Source organism: Tenrec ecaudatus, chromosome 16 (genome assembly GCF_050624435.1).
Source record: "Tenrec ecaudatus isolate mTenEca1 chromosome 16, mTenEca1.hap1, whole genome shotgun sequence".
In the NCBI taxonomy this organism is placed as follows: Eukaryota; Metazoa; Chordata; class Mammalia; order Afrosoricida; family Tenrecidae; genus Tenrec; species Tenrec ecaudatus.
The window spans coordinates 106,198,907-106,217,794 of NC_134545.1; the positions used below are offsets into that span (position 1 = coordinate 106,198,907).

An 18,888-nucleotide genomic window follows, 5' to 3' on the forward strand; every position below is an offset into this window, starting at 1 on the left:
CTCTGCCCCTTCCCATGTGCTCAGGGAACTTGGGCTCACAGGCCTCAGCAGTCGCCGTGTCCACCCACCCACACTGCTGATGGGAGTGTGAGTCACAGAAGGGCAGGAATTATCTGAAGGCATGAGGACAGCTGGAATTTGAGCTTCCCATCCAAGGTGCTGTACCTGCAGGTGCCACCAGCCTGGGGTCTTTCTTGCCAGAAAAGTGGGCCAAGAGCTGTTGGAAGTACTACATAGGGGTGCCCAGGCCAGGGGTCTCCAGGGACTACTGCCCTGTCCTGGGTGACTCCAGAGCCCCAAGGAAAGGGTATGTCCCCTCAGAGCTCTGGAAATGTCCTCTGAGATAGGCAGCCCCTGGGGCAGCCCCAGAGTTCCTGCATAGCAGTCTGATATGCCTAAAGAACCAGGTGTGTCATAGAGAGTGGCAGGGAGGGGACAAAGGACATGGAAGGCGCCATTTCAGAACATCCACCTGCCAGGTGGATGGAGCAGGTAAGGGCCAATAGCTTTGGCTTTGGACTCAAAGGTAGCTGAGCACAAGCCCCTGTGTGGTGTGGCCACGGACCTCGGTTCCTTTGTCTGCTAAATGGGGTAATGTCAGAGGGGGCAGAAATGAGCCCAGGGCCACTGTGCCATTGGTGACAGCTGGGGCTGGCTCAGGCGAAGCCCCACTGTCAGGACCAGCAGACCTAGCCTCAATGGGCTGCCCCTGGGCCCCCAAGACCAGTGTTTCCTGAAAGGGACTGAGGCCTGGAGGGTGATGGAGGGGAAAGGAGCTGTCCACAAAGCCAGTGCTGATATTCTGGGAAGTCTAGCTGGGTCAGAGCCAGTAGGCTCCCAGTTCCACTGGCCACTTGATGAACTTGCAGGCAGGCCTTGTGGGTGGGTGGCCAGGAGCCATGGACAAGGAATGAGGAGAAGTGGCTTTCCCTGGATGCACTAGTCTTGGGCATGCTCTCGACAAGACAAGCCCCATAGCCACTCCAGCTCGGAGCCAAAGGATAAAAATAGACACAGCCCAGACCTCCCTCAGCCATCATTCCAGATGCTGAGAAGCGATTGTCCATGGCTCGGTTCACTGCCTTGCAGCCCAGCGCTCAGAGATCAATCGCTCACCTCGTTTCTTGTAGCAGGTTCTGGCTAAAGATAAAGCCGCCCCTGTTGCCACCAGCTGAACTTAATGGATTTTGGAGGCCGAGTGTAATCCTCAGTGCTGACTGTGTGTGCACCCTGAGTGTGAACTCGAGGGGAGTCTCCGGACAGCAGCCTTGCCTGCTTGCCCAGAAGTGGGGGCCACTGGGGGTGGGGAGGTATGAGAGGCAGAGCCCTGGGCATGGAGGGAGGGCGATGGTCAGGTGGTCTGCCTCTCAACCTTAGGTCTGTGAGGCCTTGGTGGGCTGCTCAGTGGAACTCCATCACTCCCTCATCAGCCCGGGCACCTTGGGCATCAGCTTGCTGCACAAGCTCTTGGAGCCTCAGTTTCCTCTTCCATACATGGGGTCTAACCACAACCTCTCTCAAAGTGAGCTGCTGTGAGGACGGAGCAGGCAGAGTGTCTAGTTCATAGTAAACCCCCTGGCGTTCTGAATTACAATCGACCGTGGGGCCCAGCCTTTTCCAAGGTGACCTCAGCTTTGCCAGCCAGGTGCTGGCTGCCTCTGCTCACCGCCTCGCCTGCCTGACCCATGGATCCTGCCACAGCAGGCGTAGTGGAGGACCTTCCTAGAGAGCAGATGCTAATGGGCATGGAATTGGTCCTACTGGGAGGACACCCATTCAGTTGGCTCAGCTTGAGGGTGGGGTCTGGGGAGAAACCACCATTCTGGGGGTGAGGCAGCAGCAGACAGCAGAAGGAGCCCTGGACTGTGAGCCACTGTCACCCCACAGAAGCTACATGCCCCTAGGAAAGTAAGTCTTGGGTTCTCTCTCTGTACAATGAGGGCATATCTGACCTGCTCTGTCCCTCCTAGAGTTCAGTGAGGCTCCCAGGAGACAGCAGGCGTATCATGTTTGAAAACAAGCCTGCAGGTGGGCCCAGGTGGAGAGGTGGCACCAATGTCCTCCAGAATGATGGGATGTTCCGACCTTGACGGTGCCATGATCTGTCCATGCACACAATCACACAGTATACACACTCCCATTGTGTGTGAAGACTGAAATGATGCTTCCACCATGGGTGTGGCAAAGAGATGCTGCTATTTACATACACAGAAACTCAACTTCCTGTTCATTCACCCAGCATCCTTCTGGGATCCAGAACTTGTCCCCACCCTTCTGTCCACACCCTTCTTCTGCTCTAGAACCTCAAAGATGCTCCAGACCCTGGCCTCTGGGCATTTGCTCTCACAGTTCCCTCTTCCAGGAACACCAGCTCCACGACCACCTTCCACGTGCAGAAATTCAGTGTCCTCCAATTCCCCAAAAGGACAAGCTCCTGCTGACCTTGACTGGGTGACGGTGAGATCTCTTTCTTTGGATGTCAACATTGCATCTCTTTCTAACATCAGCCTTGGAAAGGGCCACGTCCATCTCCAAGCTTCCGTTTGGAGTCAGCGTGTTGGGGGTGACTATGTGATGGGATATCACTGGTGCTCCTGCGGTAAGAGCCAGTGTCTTCACGTCCACAGAACCCCCCTTGGGATCACCAATGGTTCGACGCCCATCTCCCTGCAGGAAAGTGGGCAGTTTGAGCTCTCCATAGGGTTATGGGAGGGCAGACCCGGTGATCCACTTCTAAAAGGGCACACCTTGAAATCCCCACGAAGCAATTCCACTACCCATGCACGGGGATGCCAGGAATGGGAGCCAACCCTACGGTCACACTATAGATGCAGATTCCAGTCCTGACTCTGGCGTCCACCAACTTCACTCTGCACGTTTTGTCCATGGCAATGGGAGTGGTCTTGAGTAAGGGCTTGACCTTTCTGGGTCTCTGTGACTTCACTTGTCAGGAGAAAACAAGAATCCTCATCCTGGGGGTCCTGCAAGGCTTGCTGTGACGTTGGTCTCCACTGCCTCTACGTTGACTATTTTAAACCGGTACAGGGCTGTAACTCAGCCCCCCGCAAGGCCCCGCTACAGTGCTTAGTGACTCATGTTCACGCTGTCATGAGCAGCCCATCACTGCCGGCTTCTCTCCAGCTCCAAGGAGCCTGCGATGCAAATTTGTCCAGAGTGTGGTCCCCTGGGAGGCATGCTCCAGGCCCAGCACCTTGTCTGTCCTGATCAGGGGGCTGGATTTTGAGTCACTTCACAGAGTGGACTTAGGGACCCTGTGCCTAGCCTGTGGCACCGATATGCTTCCCATTCCTTGGTGACCCTGGTCACATGGAGTTGGGGGCCTTGGGGGAGGCTGTGCTTAGCCCAGACTATGGAAGAAGCTCTCTGGTACTGTGCTGCAGCCAACGGGGGAAGGGAGCCTGGTCACTATGGTGATCAGCAACCCCACCCGCACCCCCCATTCCATGGTTCCTGAAGGAACTAAAAATGCTGTTAAAACCAGAGGAAAGCAAACTTCTGGTCTTCAGGAAATGGAGTTAAGAGTCTGAGTGGCTCTCTAACCTTTCAGTATTGTTTGTATGTATTCCCAAACAGACCATCTTCAGAATGATGTATGGTTTTTCATTGATTACACCGAATCTAGTTGTCTGGTCACTAATTCAATATATATTTTTTAATTTAATAGATTCCATAGGTTCTTAGAACAGGTTTAGGTTTACAGAAAATCATACAGAAAGCAAGATTCCTGTCAAGGGGTAGAATCAATGGGTTCCGTAGGAGAAATGTTCTTATTTGGGTTAATTTTTGCCTAATGGCCTGAGGCTTGGTAATGTCCAGTCAACACTGCCTGGCACCAGCAGGCTCCCAGATGGGGTTTCCTGTGTGCAGTACAAGGCAATACAGCCCGATGCCTAGTACAGACCAGTGGTCACCAGAGGAGAAGGCCATCTCATGGAGGTGAAGGGACTGCAGTGAGTCGGAGGGCCAAGACCTATCAGCCCACCTGGACACCTTCTTAGTTAAAGAGCATATGGGGTTCCACCCAAGGGCAGAGGGTGTTCATCGAATGACAGGGGGTGTTCCTCTAAGAACAGGCCATCTCCATCCAAGGACCCCGCGTCCATTTGCATCCAAGACTGAAGAGTCTTCCTCAGAATATAGACGGTCTTCATCAAAAGTACCACCGCCCACTGCTGTTAACTCATGGGCACAGATTGCTCCATCTCTCTCCCCCACAGCAGCTGGTGGGTGGGTTCAAATGATGAACCTTCTGAGGAGTGTCCAACACTTCACCCGCTGTACCACCAAGATGACCATCATCCAAGGACGCATGGCTTTATTTATGATTACAAGGGCCGCAGTCCCTGACATGTTCCCATGGGAAGGCCAAGTTCTCTCAGGCCCAGAGTCCCTGGGACCTGGATCAAGCCACCCCAGACATGGTCCTTTCTGTGTCCCGAATAGTCCTGGCACCTGGGCTATTCAGGTGCATGGCACACTAGGACTTGCTGCCCCACCAGCCCCAGGACAGTGGGTGGCAGACTTGTTGCTAGGTGTCATCAGGGTGTCTCTGACCCATGGGGGACCCTAGGCACAAGAGAAAGAACCACTGCCTTGGAAGCAAGCTCCTCCCAGACCTGGCTGCCCTCAGAGGAAGGCAGGTGGTCCTGGGGCTGAAGATAATGGGCATCTCTCCAATCCCCTTTTCAGGACAGTCCCTTGACTCAGTCCACCTTTGACATGCGGGTGGGGTGGGGGGTGGGGGTGGGGAGGAGTTTAGGACAGCCTCCCTAGGAGTGTGTGTGTGTGTGTGTGTGTGTGTGTGAGAGAGAGAGAGAGAGAGAGAGAGAGAGAGAGAGAGAGAGAGAGAGAGAGAGAGAGAGAGAGAGAGAGAGAGAGCGCGCAGGACCATCCGCGGGGGATTTCTGTGATCATTTGCTGCCAGATCCCAGAGAGAGAAGAAGAGGGAAGAAGAAGAGAGGAGAGGAGCCGATTGGGGGTAGCAGACAGGAGCAGAGCGAACAGCAGTGGGGGAGCGAGAGCAGAAGGAAGGAAGCGCAGCAGAGGGGAGCGTGTAGGGGGGAGAGAGAGAGAGAGAGAGAGAGAGAGAGAGAGAGAGAGAGAGAGAGAGAGAGAGAGAGAGAGAGAGAGAGGTGGAGGAGCAGCCACCGAAAGGGAGGGAGGGCAGACAGACCGAAGAAGGAGCCAGAGCTGGGAGACGGACGGAGAGGGAAAGAGAGAGGAAAGGACCTGGACCAGGATGGGGTGAGGGCGGGAGGAGGCCAAGCAGCGCAATCTCAGAGGCTGCATTCAGGATCAGAGCACGCTCCGAGGACCCTTTCCGGGAGGCGCGCGAGTTTCAGGGGGGCCACGCGCCCAGGCACCTTCTCCGGAGGTGGTGTGGGGCTCTGGGGGTGAGTTGAGAGGCGGCACGGACTTCAGGGTGGCTCGTGCGCCCCTATTCCTCTCCCCGCCCCCCGCCCCAGGAGCTATGGCGGTGGAGGTGGCCAGGGTCGCAGGGCGGCGACGCCCCGAGGAGGCTGAGCCGGCGGCGGGCGGCGCCCTGGTGGCGCCTGGCGGCGGGCGGTGAGCGGCGGCGGGGGCACGGCGGCGGGCGCGCACCATGAACTCGTGGGACGCGGGCCTGGCGGGGCTGCTGGTGGGCACGATGGCCGTGTCGCTGCTGTCCAACGGGCTGGTGCTGCTCTGCCTGCTGCACAGCGCCGACCTCCGCCGCCAGGCGCCCGCGCTCTTCACCCTCAACCTCACATGCGGCAACCTGCTGTGCACCGCGGTCAACATGCCGCTGACGCTGGCCGGCGTGGTGGCGCAGCGGCAGCCGGCCGGGGACCGCCTGTGCCGCCTGGCCGCCTTCCTGGACACCTTCCTGGCGGCCAACGCCATGCTCAGCATGGCCGCGCTCAGCATCGACCGCTGGGTGGCCGTGGTCTTTCCGCTGAGCTACCGCGCCAAGATGCGCCTCCGCGACGCCGCGCTCATGGTGGCCTACACGTGGCTGCACGCGCTGGCCTTCCCGGCCGTCGCGCTGGCCCTGTCCTGGCTGGACTTCCACCCGCTCTACGCCTCCTGCGTGCTGTGCGCCCGGCGGCCCGACGAGCGCTTGCGCTTCGCTGTCTTCACGGGCGCCTTCCACGCGCTCAGCTTCCTGCTGGCCCTGGTCGTGCTCTGCTGCACCTACCACAAGGTGCTCCAGGTGGCCCGCTCCCACTGCAAGCGCATCGACGTCATCACCATGCAGACGCTGGTGCTGCTGGTGGACATCCATCCCAGGTGAGGACCCCGGTCACGGGGCGCAGAGTGGACTGCCGACATCCAGCTCAGGTGGGAGGAGGGGAGCGTAGGTGGACACGTACCCCAGGTGAGCACTGTCATGGAGGACTGGTCCTAATTCAGCCCCTCAGCAAGCCCCTAATTCTGCTGGGCCTGGGGCTTGCTGAGGGGCACGCATGCTGTGGGGGAAGCCCACACCTGGCTTTTCAGAGATCCCAGCCGGAGTCTGAACTTCCTGGGGCTTCTTGTGCTGCTGTAGTTTGTTGGCCGTTTTCACTGCCAGTGGCCGGTGGTGGCTGGGACATTGTTCCCTGGTCCAGGCCTGGAGAAGGTTGTGATGCGGCTGGTGAGGGCCTGAGAGAGTGGGCGAGGGCCTCAGGAACTCCTGATGGGTCAAGGTGGGGGGCTGATGCTCAGATGGGCCATGCTTCTCCTCGGGCACCAGGTACCTCTGTCTCCGTGTGTGTGTGTGTGTGTGTGTGTGTGTGTGTGTGTGTGTGTGTGTGAATGTGCGCTCCGGGTGAGACTGCATGAGTGAGTGTGTCTGTGTGCGCATGAGTGTGCATCTCTGTGTGAATGTATGTCTGCCATTGCCTCTGCCTCCCATCCTGTGTGTGTGTTTGTGTTTGCGTGTGTGTGCATATCTGTGTAAGTATGCATGTTGGCTCTCTGTGTGCGAGTGTATGTGTCTGTCGCTGAGGGTCTCCTCATTCTCGGTGTGTGTGAGTGTGTTTGTGAGTGTGAGTACCTCCCATATTGGACCAGGGATAGGCCCTTCCCGGTGGTCTTCAGGAAGTGACTGATAGATTCTGGGAAGGGCTCTCATGCTGTCCACAGGGACCTCTGTCCTGTGGCTCCCCGGCTGGCACCTTGGAGGTCCCTGTGGAGAGACCTTCTCCACCCTCCTGGGAATCACTCTGTGCCCTGGCCTTTGCTTCCCAGGAAGGAGGCTGGGCGAATAGGCCCTGGGCTGACCCCCTGGGACCTGCTACCATCCCCATGGTCCTCTGGGGAACTGATAAGGGAAAGTGGTCCCATGTCCTGGGCTCACCTCAGCTTCCTGGTGAGGACACGAGAGAGAAGGAAGTAGCCAGCAGCCTTCCTAGGGAGGCTGCTCTGCTTCCCATCCCATGATGCCAGGGACAGTCAGCGCGCCCCCCCCCCCATACACACACAACTAGGACCCCGAGTCAGGATGGTGGGTTCCTGGAAGGCTGAGGAGAGGTCAGCGGAGAGCATCTAGGGAGGGATGGGAGTAGAGGGTCCCAGGGAAACCCGGCATGCCCAAGGACGCAGTGTGAGGAAGGAAGGGGAGAGGAGCCTCATCATAAATGCCCTGCCAGGGAAGAGCAGCTCTTGGCAGAAGGCAGTCTGGGCATGTGAGCTGGGTCCTTGGGGTCAGAGAGCAAAAGAAAGAAGAGTCCTGGGACTTCACAGGGTCTGGATGTGAGGCTTGTGCCCTAAGTGGTCTCCGAGTGGCGACTCCGAGTGGCTGCTACTAGGTGACATTTGGGACTGCATCTTCTCTGCATAGCCGTGTACAGACCTCACATGGGGTGACTGATGGGCCCGGCAGCAGGACCAAGGACCTAAGATGCTGGGCATCTGAGCCACCCCCCCAACACAGCCCATGTGCTCACAGACAAACTGCACGTGTGTTCCCATGTAAACTGCCCATGTTTCGGGCCAACAGGACACGCTGACCCTGAGACTCGCTTGGTTGTCATGGCGTATGTCTTTCCAAGGCAATGACATTTCAAGACCCCTCTACAGCCGCAACTGAGAATAGTTGGTTCCTGTCCTCGCCTTAGTGGCTACATCCGGGGACTTGGGCTGAGGCTGCCCTGCATGGGGGGAAGCCGGGTGGCTTCAGTCCTGAAACTCGGATTGTGGGTCCTCACCCCGTGTGCGCAGCACAAACCCAGCCTGCCCTGTACACACTTCTCGGGGCGTGGAGGGGCTCAGAGGCAGCGGCTCAGCGCATCGCCTTCAAAGGGAACTCGCAAGTCTTTGAGGGCCACTGACCCCGGCGCTTGGGGCTCTCCAGGGCCAGAGCAGCCCCACCATGGCCCGGTTTACAGACCAGCCTGGGAGAGACCCAGCAAAGGGGAGCTTGCCTACTTCAGCAGCTCACAAAAGGGGCTCAGACCCAGACTCACACCCCAGCCTGCCTCCCATCCCCCACATTACAGATGAGGGAGGCAGTGCCAACGGAGGCCCACTAATACACACATAAATATTTCCCCATTCCAAATGAGGCTTCCGGCCTGCCAAGTACAATATGCTCTCCCCTCCCACCTGGGCTCAGCAAGCTTCAGAGCCACCTGCAAGCCTGGCTCAGACACACATTTGGATTCCCGGCTCTCTGGGGCTCTGCCCCGTCCGAGTGGTCTGGGGAAAGCTAGGTGGCCCCAAAGCTCCTGGCCCACCGTCCTGACCTGCCTCTTGGCAGGAAACCAGGTGCCCCAAGTGCAGAGGAAGAGTGAAGCGGCTCCGAACAGGCGCACCAGACTGGGAGTCAGGGTGGCGGCCCCAGCCCTGCCTGTAGCCCATTCCCTGGACAGGCCAGTCCTGGTCTTCTTGAGCCTTGGTTTCCCCACCTCTCATCCTGCCAAGATGTATGTCTAGCAGCCTGTCCTAGGGCAGAGGCATGTCTCCAGGCCTAGAAACCATGTCATGCCAGGTATTGCCACAGACCAGGCAGCAGCATCCACCTGGTCCTTAGGGCCCAGAGAGGCCAGAGCCAGCCACACCCAGGCTCATGCTCCTGCCTCTGCGTCCACTCACTGCTGCTGTCCCATGGCAGAGGCCCCTGGCCACACCTGGCTCTGGCTCATGAACGTGCAGGCAGGAGGAGAGGCCATGGGGGGGCCCTGTGCCCTATGTGTTGAACAGATGATGATCAGGTGCATTGCCAGCTTACTTTGAATCAGACACTATTTTAGGTGCTGTGTCCTCCACGGAGCAACCTGGTAAGGTAGGAACCTACCCTATCCCCATTTTTGAGACAAGGGAGCTGATGCACAGAGAGGCTGTGTAACTTGCCCAGGGTCACACAGCATTGAATAGTGGCGCTGGATTTGAACCTGGTGTTTAGCCATTACGTTCTTGATGAAGGCTGACGCCAGCCCCATAGCTGCTTTGTGTGGTAGGCTGGGGGCAGAGGATGGGGAGTGGGTGGGGTTAAACCCAGAACGCCTACTGATTCTTAGACCTGTTCCTTAGGGTTTCTAAACTGTGAATCTTTACAAAAGCAGACAGCCCACCCCCTCCCTCAGAGTGGCCAGTGGGCTTGAACGGCTGACCCTACATCTAACACTTAAGCCGCTGTGCCACCAGGGTGCCTTGGATGTTTAATGGCTTACACCAAATGAAGTCAGAAGCAGGTGTCTGGTAGGCTGGTGGCAAAGGGACTGTGAAATGCAGAGAACGTGACTCTCGGGGCATGGGTGATCCAACCACAGGACAAGGAGTCAGGCCGGCCATCACATCTCCCCTCTAGAATATCCTGCCCGGGTTCGTGCCCAGTGCAGGCTGGACCAGCTCCCTGCATGCACTTCTCCACCACACTACGCAGGTGGTGACGTAACCAACCATGTCCACACAGCTGCTAGCGAGACTTGCCCCTGTGTCTCTGACTGTGTCGTGGCCAGATGAGGACCACTGCCAGCCTGGTGACTCAGGACACGGTCTGCCCCAGCCCTGAGTGAGGCCCCCATCCTGACTCTCCCTCTCCTGAGTGAGGCCCCCATCCTGTCTCTCCCTCGCAGCGTGCGGGATCGCTGTCTGCAGGAGCAGAAGCAGCGCCGGCAGCGGGCCACCAGGAAGATCAGCACCTTCATTGGGACCTTCGTGGTGTGCTTTGCACCCTATGTAATCACCAGGTGAGCTGGCTGTGGGCACGGGTCGGGAGGCCTGGCATGATGGCTCTCAGGCACCCCTCTCCCACCCCACACCACATCTCTGAGGAGCCAGGAGGACGGGCGGGAGCCTGACTGTTGGGTGAGAAGAAGGGGCATCCGTTTCCCCTTGCGGTGGACTCTCTGGGACTAGACACAGAACCAAGATGGTGGTGTAAGACTTTCTCCTCGGCTTCCCCAGTTCACCACTCTCACCCCTAAGGGACTGGGAGAGGGGGAGAGACAGAAGAGGCATCCAGAACTGTGGGTGTCTGCATCCCCAGTTGGACACTGCCACTCTTAGCAGGGGCACGTGCCATCTGTATTGGGAGCAGGTCCGTTCTGTACCAGCAGGCAGGACCTCCTGTCCAATAGCCCAGGCTAGTCCAGTGCTACTGCCTTTGGCCTCCCGACCCCCAGGCCAGCTGAGGAACACCACCAAGCCTCCAGTTCCACCCACTGTTCCCAAGTCTGCCCTTTGGAAACTCAGGGAACATCCGTACTCTGGCCCAGCAATCTCTTCAAGCTTGCAGACAGGCTCCTGGCTTCCCATGTCCAGCTCCCACATCTGTTCCCATGCAGAATGGCGTGGGTCTTCCACTGTCTTCTCTGTGACCCAATGATCTCCTGTCTCTGCACAGAAGACCCAGAACTGCCATCAGATCTTTCTGAGTCTGACTGAGCCATTACTTCTTCCTTCTAGAACTGTCCATTGAACTTTACGTTATTGGCATCTGGGGTCAGTGGTTCTTGGCAGGGCTGGTGCTGTCCTCTGCATGGTAGGGTGCTCAGCAGCTGTGTAGGCCTGCCCCATTAGATGTCAGGAGCAAGCCCTTTCCTAGTGGGGACAACCCAAAATTTCTCCAGACATTGCCAGTGCCCCTGGGGAGTGAGTTATCAGTTGGTTTAGACCAACTGCTTCCAAGTATGTAGTGAGCACTCCCAGAAAACAGCACTTCCCACAGAGTACCAAGCTTAAGCAAGGTGAAGATGGGAGTAGTGGGTGCCTGCCACAGGGGCCCAAGTAGGCTGCTGTGGTGGTGGAGCAGGAGGAGGAGGTGGTGGAGGTGGAAATAGAGGTGATGGAGGTGGAGGAGATGGAGGTGGAGGAGGTGCTGGTGGAGGAGGTGGAGGTGGAGGTGATGGAAGTGGTGGTGGTAGAAGTGATGGAGGTGGATATAGAAGTGGTGGAGGGGGAGGGGAAGGGGCAGGTGGAAGGGGAGGTGCAAGTGGTGGAGGTAGAGGTGGTAGAGGTAGGTGGTGGAGGTGGAGGTGGAGGTGGAATTGGTGGAGGTGGAGGTGGAGGGGGAAGGGAAGGGGGAGGGAGAGGTGGTAGAGGTGGAGGTGGAAGTGAAAGGGGAGGGGGAGGAAGAGGTGGAAGGGAAGGGAAGGTGGAGGGAGGGGGAGAGGGAGGGAGAGGTGAAAGTGGTGGAGGTGGAGGTGGTGGAGGTGGAGATGGAGATGGAGGTGGAAGAGGTGGAGGTGGAGGTGCAGGTGATGAATGTGGAAGAGGAGGTGAAAGTGGAGGTGGTGGAAGTGGTGGTGGTAGAGGTGGTGGTGGAGGAGGTGGAGGTGGAGGTGAAGTTGAAGGTGAAGGTGAAGGTGGAGGTAGAGGTAGACGTGGAGGTGGAGGTGGAGGTGAAGGTGGAGTTGGAGGTGGAGGTGGAGGAGGACGAAGTGAAGGTGGAGGTGGAGAAGGTGGTGGAAGTGAAGGTGGTGGTGGTGGAGGTGGAGGTAGAAGAGGTGATGGAGGTGGTGGAGGTGGAGGTGGAGGAGGTGGTGATGGTGGTGGAGGTGGAGGTGATGGAGGTGGAGGTGGAGGTGGTGCAGGTGGAGGTGGAGGTAGAAGAGGTGATGGAGGTGGTGGAGGTGGAGGTGATGGAGGTGGAGGTGGAGGAGGTGGAGGTGGTGGAGGTGGTGCAGGTGGAGGTGGAGGTGGTGGTGGAGGTGGAGGTAGAGGTAGAAGAGGTGATGGAGGTGGTGGAGGTGGTGGTGGTGGAGGTGGAGAAGGAGGTGGCTAACCTAGAGGACAATGGCATGGACCCACCTGGCGGGACCTTGGAGGAAATGCCTGGTGTCTCACTCCCCAAATGATCACAGCCAGACAGACCTGTGGAGCAGTCCTGCTCTTGGAAAGTCAATGGTCGCCTTGAGTTGGCATTCCCCGATGGGCAGATCCTGGGCATTCAGAAAGGAGGAGCCAGAGCCCACCCTGCATCTTAAACATCTCCAATTCACCGTCTGATTTTCTTTGGAGACTCTGCTCTGTGCCTGAAGCTGCCCTGCTCTCTGTACCTGCTGAAACTCCCATTTAATAGATGAGGGGTCTGAGAGTCAGTCTCCCACAACCCAGCAAAGGACTCCTCCAAGATCCAAAGCCAGACCCCCCGCCCCCCCAACCACACAAGTGTAGCCTTCGTGCTCTGGGCCAGGCTGCTCGGGCACCTCTGAGAGAAGACTCGGGGTTTGCCAGCAGAGGGACGGGGACGGGGGCTGTGTCCTGTGCCACTCTCAAGATGATCGAGAGCAACTCGTTCACAAGTCATCGGAACCCCTCACTGAGCTGCCAGTGCCAACAGCAACACCTTGCACCACTCTGCCTGCTTGGTGTCTGCTCCCAGACAGCCACCTTGTTCCTCCCACCAGCCCCATCTCGTCCACGGAGACGCCGCCAGGGCCTGGATGTGGGCCAGCCTCAGGACAGCGCTGGCCACGCTGGGAGCTGACAGAGTGCTGGTGGGGCGCGTGCAACAGCCGCAGATGTGAAGGTCTGGGAGGGTGTCCCTGGGTCCCCACTCTGTCAACGGGCAGAGGGGCAGCTTCCTCGGGCTTAACGCTGAGCCCTGGGCATCCTCAGTTAGGCACCTGCCTCATACTGTACCTGAATGTGCTGCCATCCTGTCAGCCTCGACTCAAAACCACCTGCCTATAAAGATTCACAGTCTCAGAAACCCATAGATGCAGGGTCATGTGAGTCGGACTCAAACTGGTGGCCATGAGCGAGAGCTGAGACATTCTCGAGGGTCGCCACGAACCAGAGTCCACTCTCTTGAACACCCCACGTGGGTCGGAGAGTAGAACTGGCTCCTCGGGGCTCTCCGTGGCTAAGCTTTTAGAAGCAGATTGCCAGGCTTTGCTGCAGAGGTGCCTTGGGGTAAACTGGAGCCGCCAAGCTTTGGGTGGGTTAGCAGCTGAGAATGGCTCATGTCACCCAGGGCCCATCATGCCCCTAAACCAAACCAAGCCCCCTGCCATGGAGGCGACTCCAGCTCATAGCGAGCCTGTAAGAGTCGCAGCTCTGGCTCACAGTCTTCAGGTCTGTTCTGACTCATAGCAGCCCTGTAAGACGGCAGGACTGCCCTCGTGGGTTTCTGGGTAAATCTGCAGAGGAGTAGAAATCCTCGTGTTCCTCTCTCAGAATGGCTGGTGGTTTTGAACTGCCGACCTTGCATTTAGCAGTGCGATGTGTGATCTGCTGCTCTATCAGGGCTCTAGGAACAGACACCCTCACCTTCTCTCAGAGCAGCTGGTGGGTTTAAGCAGCCAACCTTTCAGTTTGCAGATCAACAACCAACAGTGCCCCAGAGCTCCATCACACCCCTCCACACAAATACACATGCACACGCACTGCCATCGAGCCAATTCCGACTCACAATGACCCTGGTGGGCAGAGCAGAGCTGCCCCTCTGGGTTTCTGAGACTGTAACTCTTCACAAGAGTAGAAAGCCCTGTCTTTCTCCCGAGGGGTGGCTGGTGGCTTCAAACTGTGGACCTTGCCGCTAGTGGGTGTCCATACAAGTCACGCTGCATCTAGTGTCTATCACAGACAGCCTGCAAAGCTAGGCACAAGTGTGTTCATTGTTCAGCCAAGGAAGTCGAGGTTTAGGGGAAAGTGCGTGGCTCAGGACATCCAAGTAGTGAGGGGCAAGCCAGGTTGGTGTCAAGCCAATTGGCTCTTACTTAGCCTTTGGGCCCTAGTAGAGCTGTAGTTTAGGCATTTTTAGACAATGGTTCAAACCCACCAGCCGTTCCCCGGGAGAAAAATGGGGCTTTTCTGCTCTTATAAGGATTCATAACTTGAAAACCCTGCCTTGGGTTGCTATGAATTGAAATCAGTGCATTGGCAGTATGTCTGAGACTCACTTCACATTCAAGGACTGAGTGCCAGGCTCTGGATATCACCCAGCTTCTGACACCCACACATCTTGTAAGCACCGTGGAGTGAGCGCAGGCCTGTGCCAGGCTCCTCCTGGGGAGATGGGCTTGTGAGCTGTCCCCAGCAGCAACGGTGGGTTTGCAGGGATTCAACCTCCAGGGGCCATCAACACAGCTGCTGAAGCCGTTCATCCACCTGGTGGCTCAGTGCTGACCACATGGCCTGTCCCACCCATGGGGACAGTTTCATGACCCGCCTCCGGATCCATGCACACCTGGCTGCAGCACAAGAGTAGGGAGTGTGTGGGGTCCCACCATCCCCACGAGCTCCCCTGTTACCCCCAGAGCCCTCGGCTCCCTCCATGGCACAATGGGTCCATGGAGACCCAGGAGATGCTACCGCAGGTGACAGTTAAATCTTTCCAGAATTAAAACTCACATGTCTGCCTGTTCAGGCTGCCGTCTCCGCCTTGAGATGCACAAAGCAATCCCACTGGGGCTCCTGGGGGTAGGAGACTCTGCGGAAGGGAGCAGGGTTCCAGGAGTAGTGGCTTCCACTAATCAAATGCCTGTCCCCTTCTCCAAGACCAGAAAACCAAATTCACTGCCATCGAGTCGATGCTGACTCCTGGCAACCCGAATGGACAGGGTAGAAATGCCCTCTGTGGGTTCCCAATACTCTAAATCTTCACAGGAGTGGAAGCCCAGTTCTTCCTCCTGAGGAGCGGACTGGTGGTTATGAACTGCTGGCCTTGTGGTGTGAGGCCCAAAGAGTAGCCACTGTGCCCAGAACCCCCTGTGTGGAACAGCGTTCTTCTGTGGTCCGTGAGCCGGGAACCCCCTCGAAGGCCACTTTTGTCTCGTTCTTGGTGGAGAACGCCCAACAGCACTCAGGGCTTGACAAAACCGTCTGGATACAGCAGAGCCTAGAATCAACTAGACGAAGTAGGACCTGCCGGGAGCCCTGGTGGCGCCGTGGTCAGCGCACTCGGCGACTAGCCGGCAGTTTGGCAGCTTGAATGCACCAGCAGCTCCTCGGGAGAAAGATGAGGCCGCCTGCTTCCAAGAAGATGACATCGTTGGAAACCATCTGCAGCAGGGCTCCTCTGTCCTGCCGAGTCCCTTTGGGATCCACAGGGTGGCCGTGGGTTGGGGCTACAGGCTCACTGTCAGGGTGGTGTCAGCTCTTGGTAACGTGCCCCTCTCTCCGCAGGCTACTGGAGCTCTGCTCCTCGGTGGCCCTCGGCCCGCACTGGGGAGTGCTGTCCAAGTGCCTGGCCTACAGCAAAGCCGCCTCGGATCCCTTTGTGTACTCCCTGCTGCGCCACCAGTATCGCCGGAGCTGTAGGACCATTCTCAACAGGTTCCTCCACAGGCGCTCCAGCCGGTCCTCGGGCCTCACAGGTGACTCCCACAGCCAGAACATTCTGCCCACCTCAGAGTGAAGAAGCACAGCCTGGCTGAGAGTGGAGGTGGTCAGTGGGGAGGAGAGCAGGATCACCAGCTGCCACCCACCCGGCAGCCCAGTGACACCCCTTCCTTGGCCTGTGGGGGCTCCGACAGCCCCTAAAGGGCACATGCTGGACTGCCCCCTGCAAAGGCTGTCCACAGGGCCTGCTCCGTCCTCCCCTTCTGAGACCATCCCCAGGAGATTCCAGACTGAGCGCTTCCCTGGGGTGGACATGCTCAAAGTCTTGCCAGAGGCAGGTGGGGAAGCAGGAGTTCCCCCTGCTGGGCTCCATGCTGCAGGACGGTGGGGCTGCCTTGCTGACCCTGGGGTTAGCAGTGACCCCTGGGCCCCAGACCTGTCGTGACTACTCTCCAGGCCCTCATATGAGAGTAGTGACCGCTGTAACCCAAATAGTACCCAACTGGTACCAACCCCAGGGCATCTCTCTGGGACCCTGGGCTCTGCACCCCAGAGGAAAGGATGGGCACCTCGTGGCTGCCAACCAGGTGTCTTAGAGATGGTTGGCTTGGATTCAATGTGTGCCACCCCTTCCTGCCAAGAAGCCTGAGGGCGTGTGTGGCCACAGCCTCGACATGAAAGGGGTTTACATAGGTGCACAAAGCGTTCCTTACGTTCTTCGAGATCTGCCAGGGAAGTCCCCTGCCTCGGATGCCCAATGGCACAGCTGCTGGAGTCAAGCCAAGTCAGCTGAAAGGTGACTGACACCAGGCTAGTGGGCCCCTGACTGATTGGTGACGTGTTTTCAGGCAGTGTAGCACCTGGTCTTCATTTTGTCCAGCCTGGCTTTGGGGAAGGAGGGGCAGGAACTGGCCTCAGCTGAGTCTGAGCCTTAACTTTGAGCCCCTGGGTCAGCATTGAGCCTGGACTCTCAACAGCCCAGTTTCTGCAACCTGACCAGAAAGTTCTGGGCCTTCCAAGGTTGTCGAGAACCTTCCCAGCCCGAAGGATGGGCACGTAACTCTTACAGTAAACACCATCACTCTACTATCTAGCCAACCCTTGTGATTGAATAAAAGCCCAGGTGGTCGGGCCGTGGCTTCTGCCCACTTCATACACGTTTACCATGTCAAGCTGATGTGTTAATGCAACGAAAGGTCACTTCCCAGTCTTTCTCTCAATCAGCTTCTTCAACTGTGGGTCCCAACCCCGTATGGTAACTGGAGGGGGCCTGGGGAGGGCCACGAAAAATGTGGTGACAGGAAAAGGTCTCTGAACTTGCCGCAATCCAAAGTTAATTCAAAATCAAAGGCGCTGTGAATCTGAGGTGTTTCTGGCCCGCTTGCAAATGCTTGAGCCGAAAGGGGCAGCGAGCACAAGAAGCCCCAGAGGTGATTCCCTCGGTGTAGAGAGAGGGGAGCAATCGAGGCAGGTGGCCCATGCCCTCCTTCCAGCTCTCCCGGAAGGCCAGTCCATGGGGAACAATCGGGAAGAGCCTTGGGTGATGGTTGCCAGGTAGCCCCAGGATTTAAAAGTGGAGAACTGGTGTGCAGTTCTTGAGAAAGTCTTAGTAACTCTCAGCCCTGGGACTAGGTTCTGTGATAGCTCTCATTTGGCAGACAAATAACTCGGCTTGGCCTGTCTGGTCTCTGGTTTCCATGGAGACTAGGATCAAGACAGCCATAGCATCGGAGTCCTTGACACCTTCCACGGCAGACAGAGGTGTGCTCCACTGCTTGGGAGAGCCCGTGAGCACAGCCCTTTCCCACTTCTGTGTTGAGTAAACTCAGCCACGGTGAGAGTATTTACACCATGAGAACAGGCAGACGCTACACATCAGGCCTTCTCCACAGAGCGAGCGGCGTCTGCTGTACAGTGCCCCGCGCTCCACCGCTCGAGCATGGTTCAGTCTGTCTGTTTGCTCCCTCAAGTTAGAAGCACAGCTGGCAGACCTCTTTGCAGACCTCACCGACAGCAGCCATCTGTTTCCTGGCGACCTTGCTACCCAGTCACCGCCGCTACCCACACCAACAAGACCACGAGTCGGTTTCACACGAGTACAGCCAGTCAGGCCACCGAGTGGACAGGGCCAGAGGATCATCCCACTCACCTTGCAAGATGTCTTGGCATTGATGTCGGTTGGAAGGAAGAACTGTGTCAAACTGTCTTCACTGCTGGCTCTGGCCACTGAGGAGTGAGCAGGTCCCTTGGGTCTCTTCTTGATCTGAGAAAGAGCGCACATGCCCATGAAACTCTCCTCATTGCCCCTGTGCTTCTAAGACTGCTCAAAAGGCAGTGAAACCAGTTGGGCTGGCACCATGTAGACAAACAACAACAAGAAGCAGAGAAGCCAGTTGATCAGTAGTGCTGGTGGTGGTGGGTGGAGCTCCTCGTTATGGAGATCCAAGCATAGAGGGCAAGAAGATGCAGTCCCCGCATCAGCAACAAGCATCCACGAAGTCTTTGAGAACGGCACTGAGATAGCAGTAGATATCCATCCCCCCACAGTCTACAAAGCTGGCCCCCTGACTTCACTGTTCCCGAGTGAATTATCTACCTCACGATGGTCATTTAATTTTTCTCACGTTGCTTGGTTTTCTCAGGAATAGGACCTAGAAGCGTCAACGCCAGCATCTCTGGCGAAGGAGCTTGCTTCACTTGCCGGGTATCCATTCGGAACAAGGCTCGCTAGGCAATGATGGGCAGTTGGACTAGCCGAAGGCAGTTCAGGAAACTTGGAAATGAGACCTGGATAGGAGAGGCTCCCGCATCATAACTCCCCACAGTGGGCTCGATCTCTAGCCCTGCATGGAGTTCTAGGTTTTCCTCTAGCCTGGGATGCTTTTTCTATTTTGATTTTGATTCAATCCCCGGCAATGAACCCAGCTTTCCCTTGGATCTCTTCTCACGGGGCGTGGGGGGCAGGGATTTCTGAGACCTGACCCCTCAGATAGACTGCTGTCTGGTGTGAGCATCATGGCTGCTGGCGTTCGTTTGCTTCTTGGTCAACTGACTTGCAAAGATCCAAAACTCCGAGCCTGAGTTATTCCTTGAGAACAGGATGGAGAAAGAAGAGCGGGTGGGAGCAGTGATCTCCCCAGGTATGTGGCAGCTCTCGTGATGTCACCCCCATCA

The 18,888-nt window shown here is 57.3% G+C and overlaps 1 protein-coding gene across 1 annotated transcript; it reads left to right on the forward strand.

Moving 5' to 3' along the window:
* Window positions 1-5,623: 5,623 nt before the first annotated feature.
* GPR26 (G protein-coupled receptor 26) lies at window positions 5,624-15,790 on the forward strand. Its single transcript, XM_075535012.1, has 3 exons — window positions 5,624-6,291; window positions 10,062-10,175; window positions 15,559-15,790. Exons 1-3 carry the CDS (start codon window positions 5,624-5,626, stop codon window positions 15,788-15,790), a joined length of 1,014 nt encoding a protein of 337 aa, XP_075391127.1.
* Window positions 15,791-18,888: the final 3,098 nt, after the last annotated feature.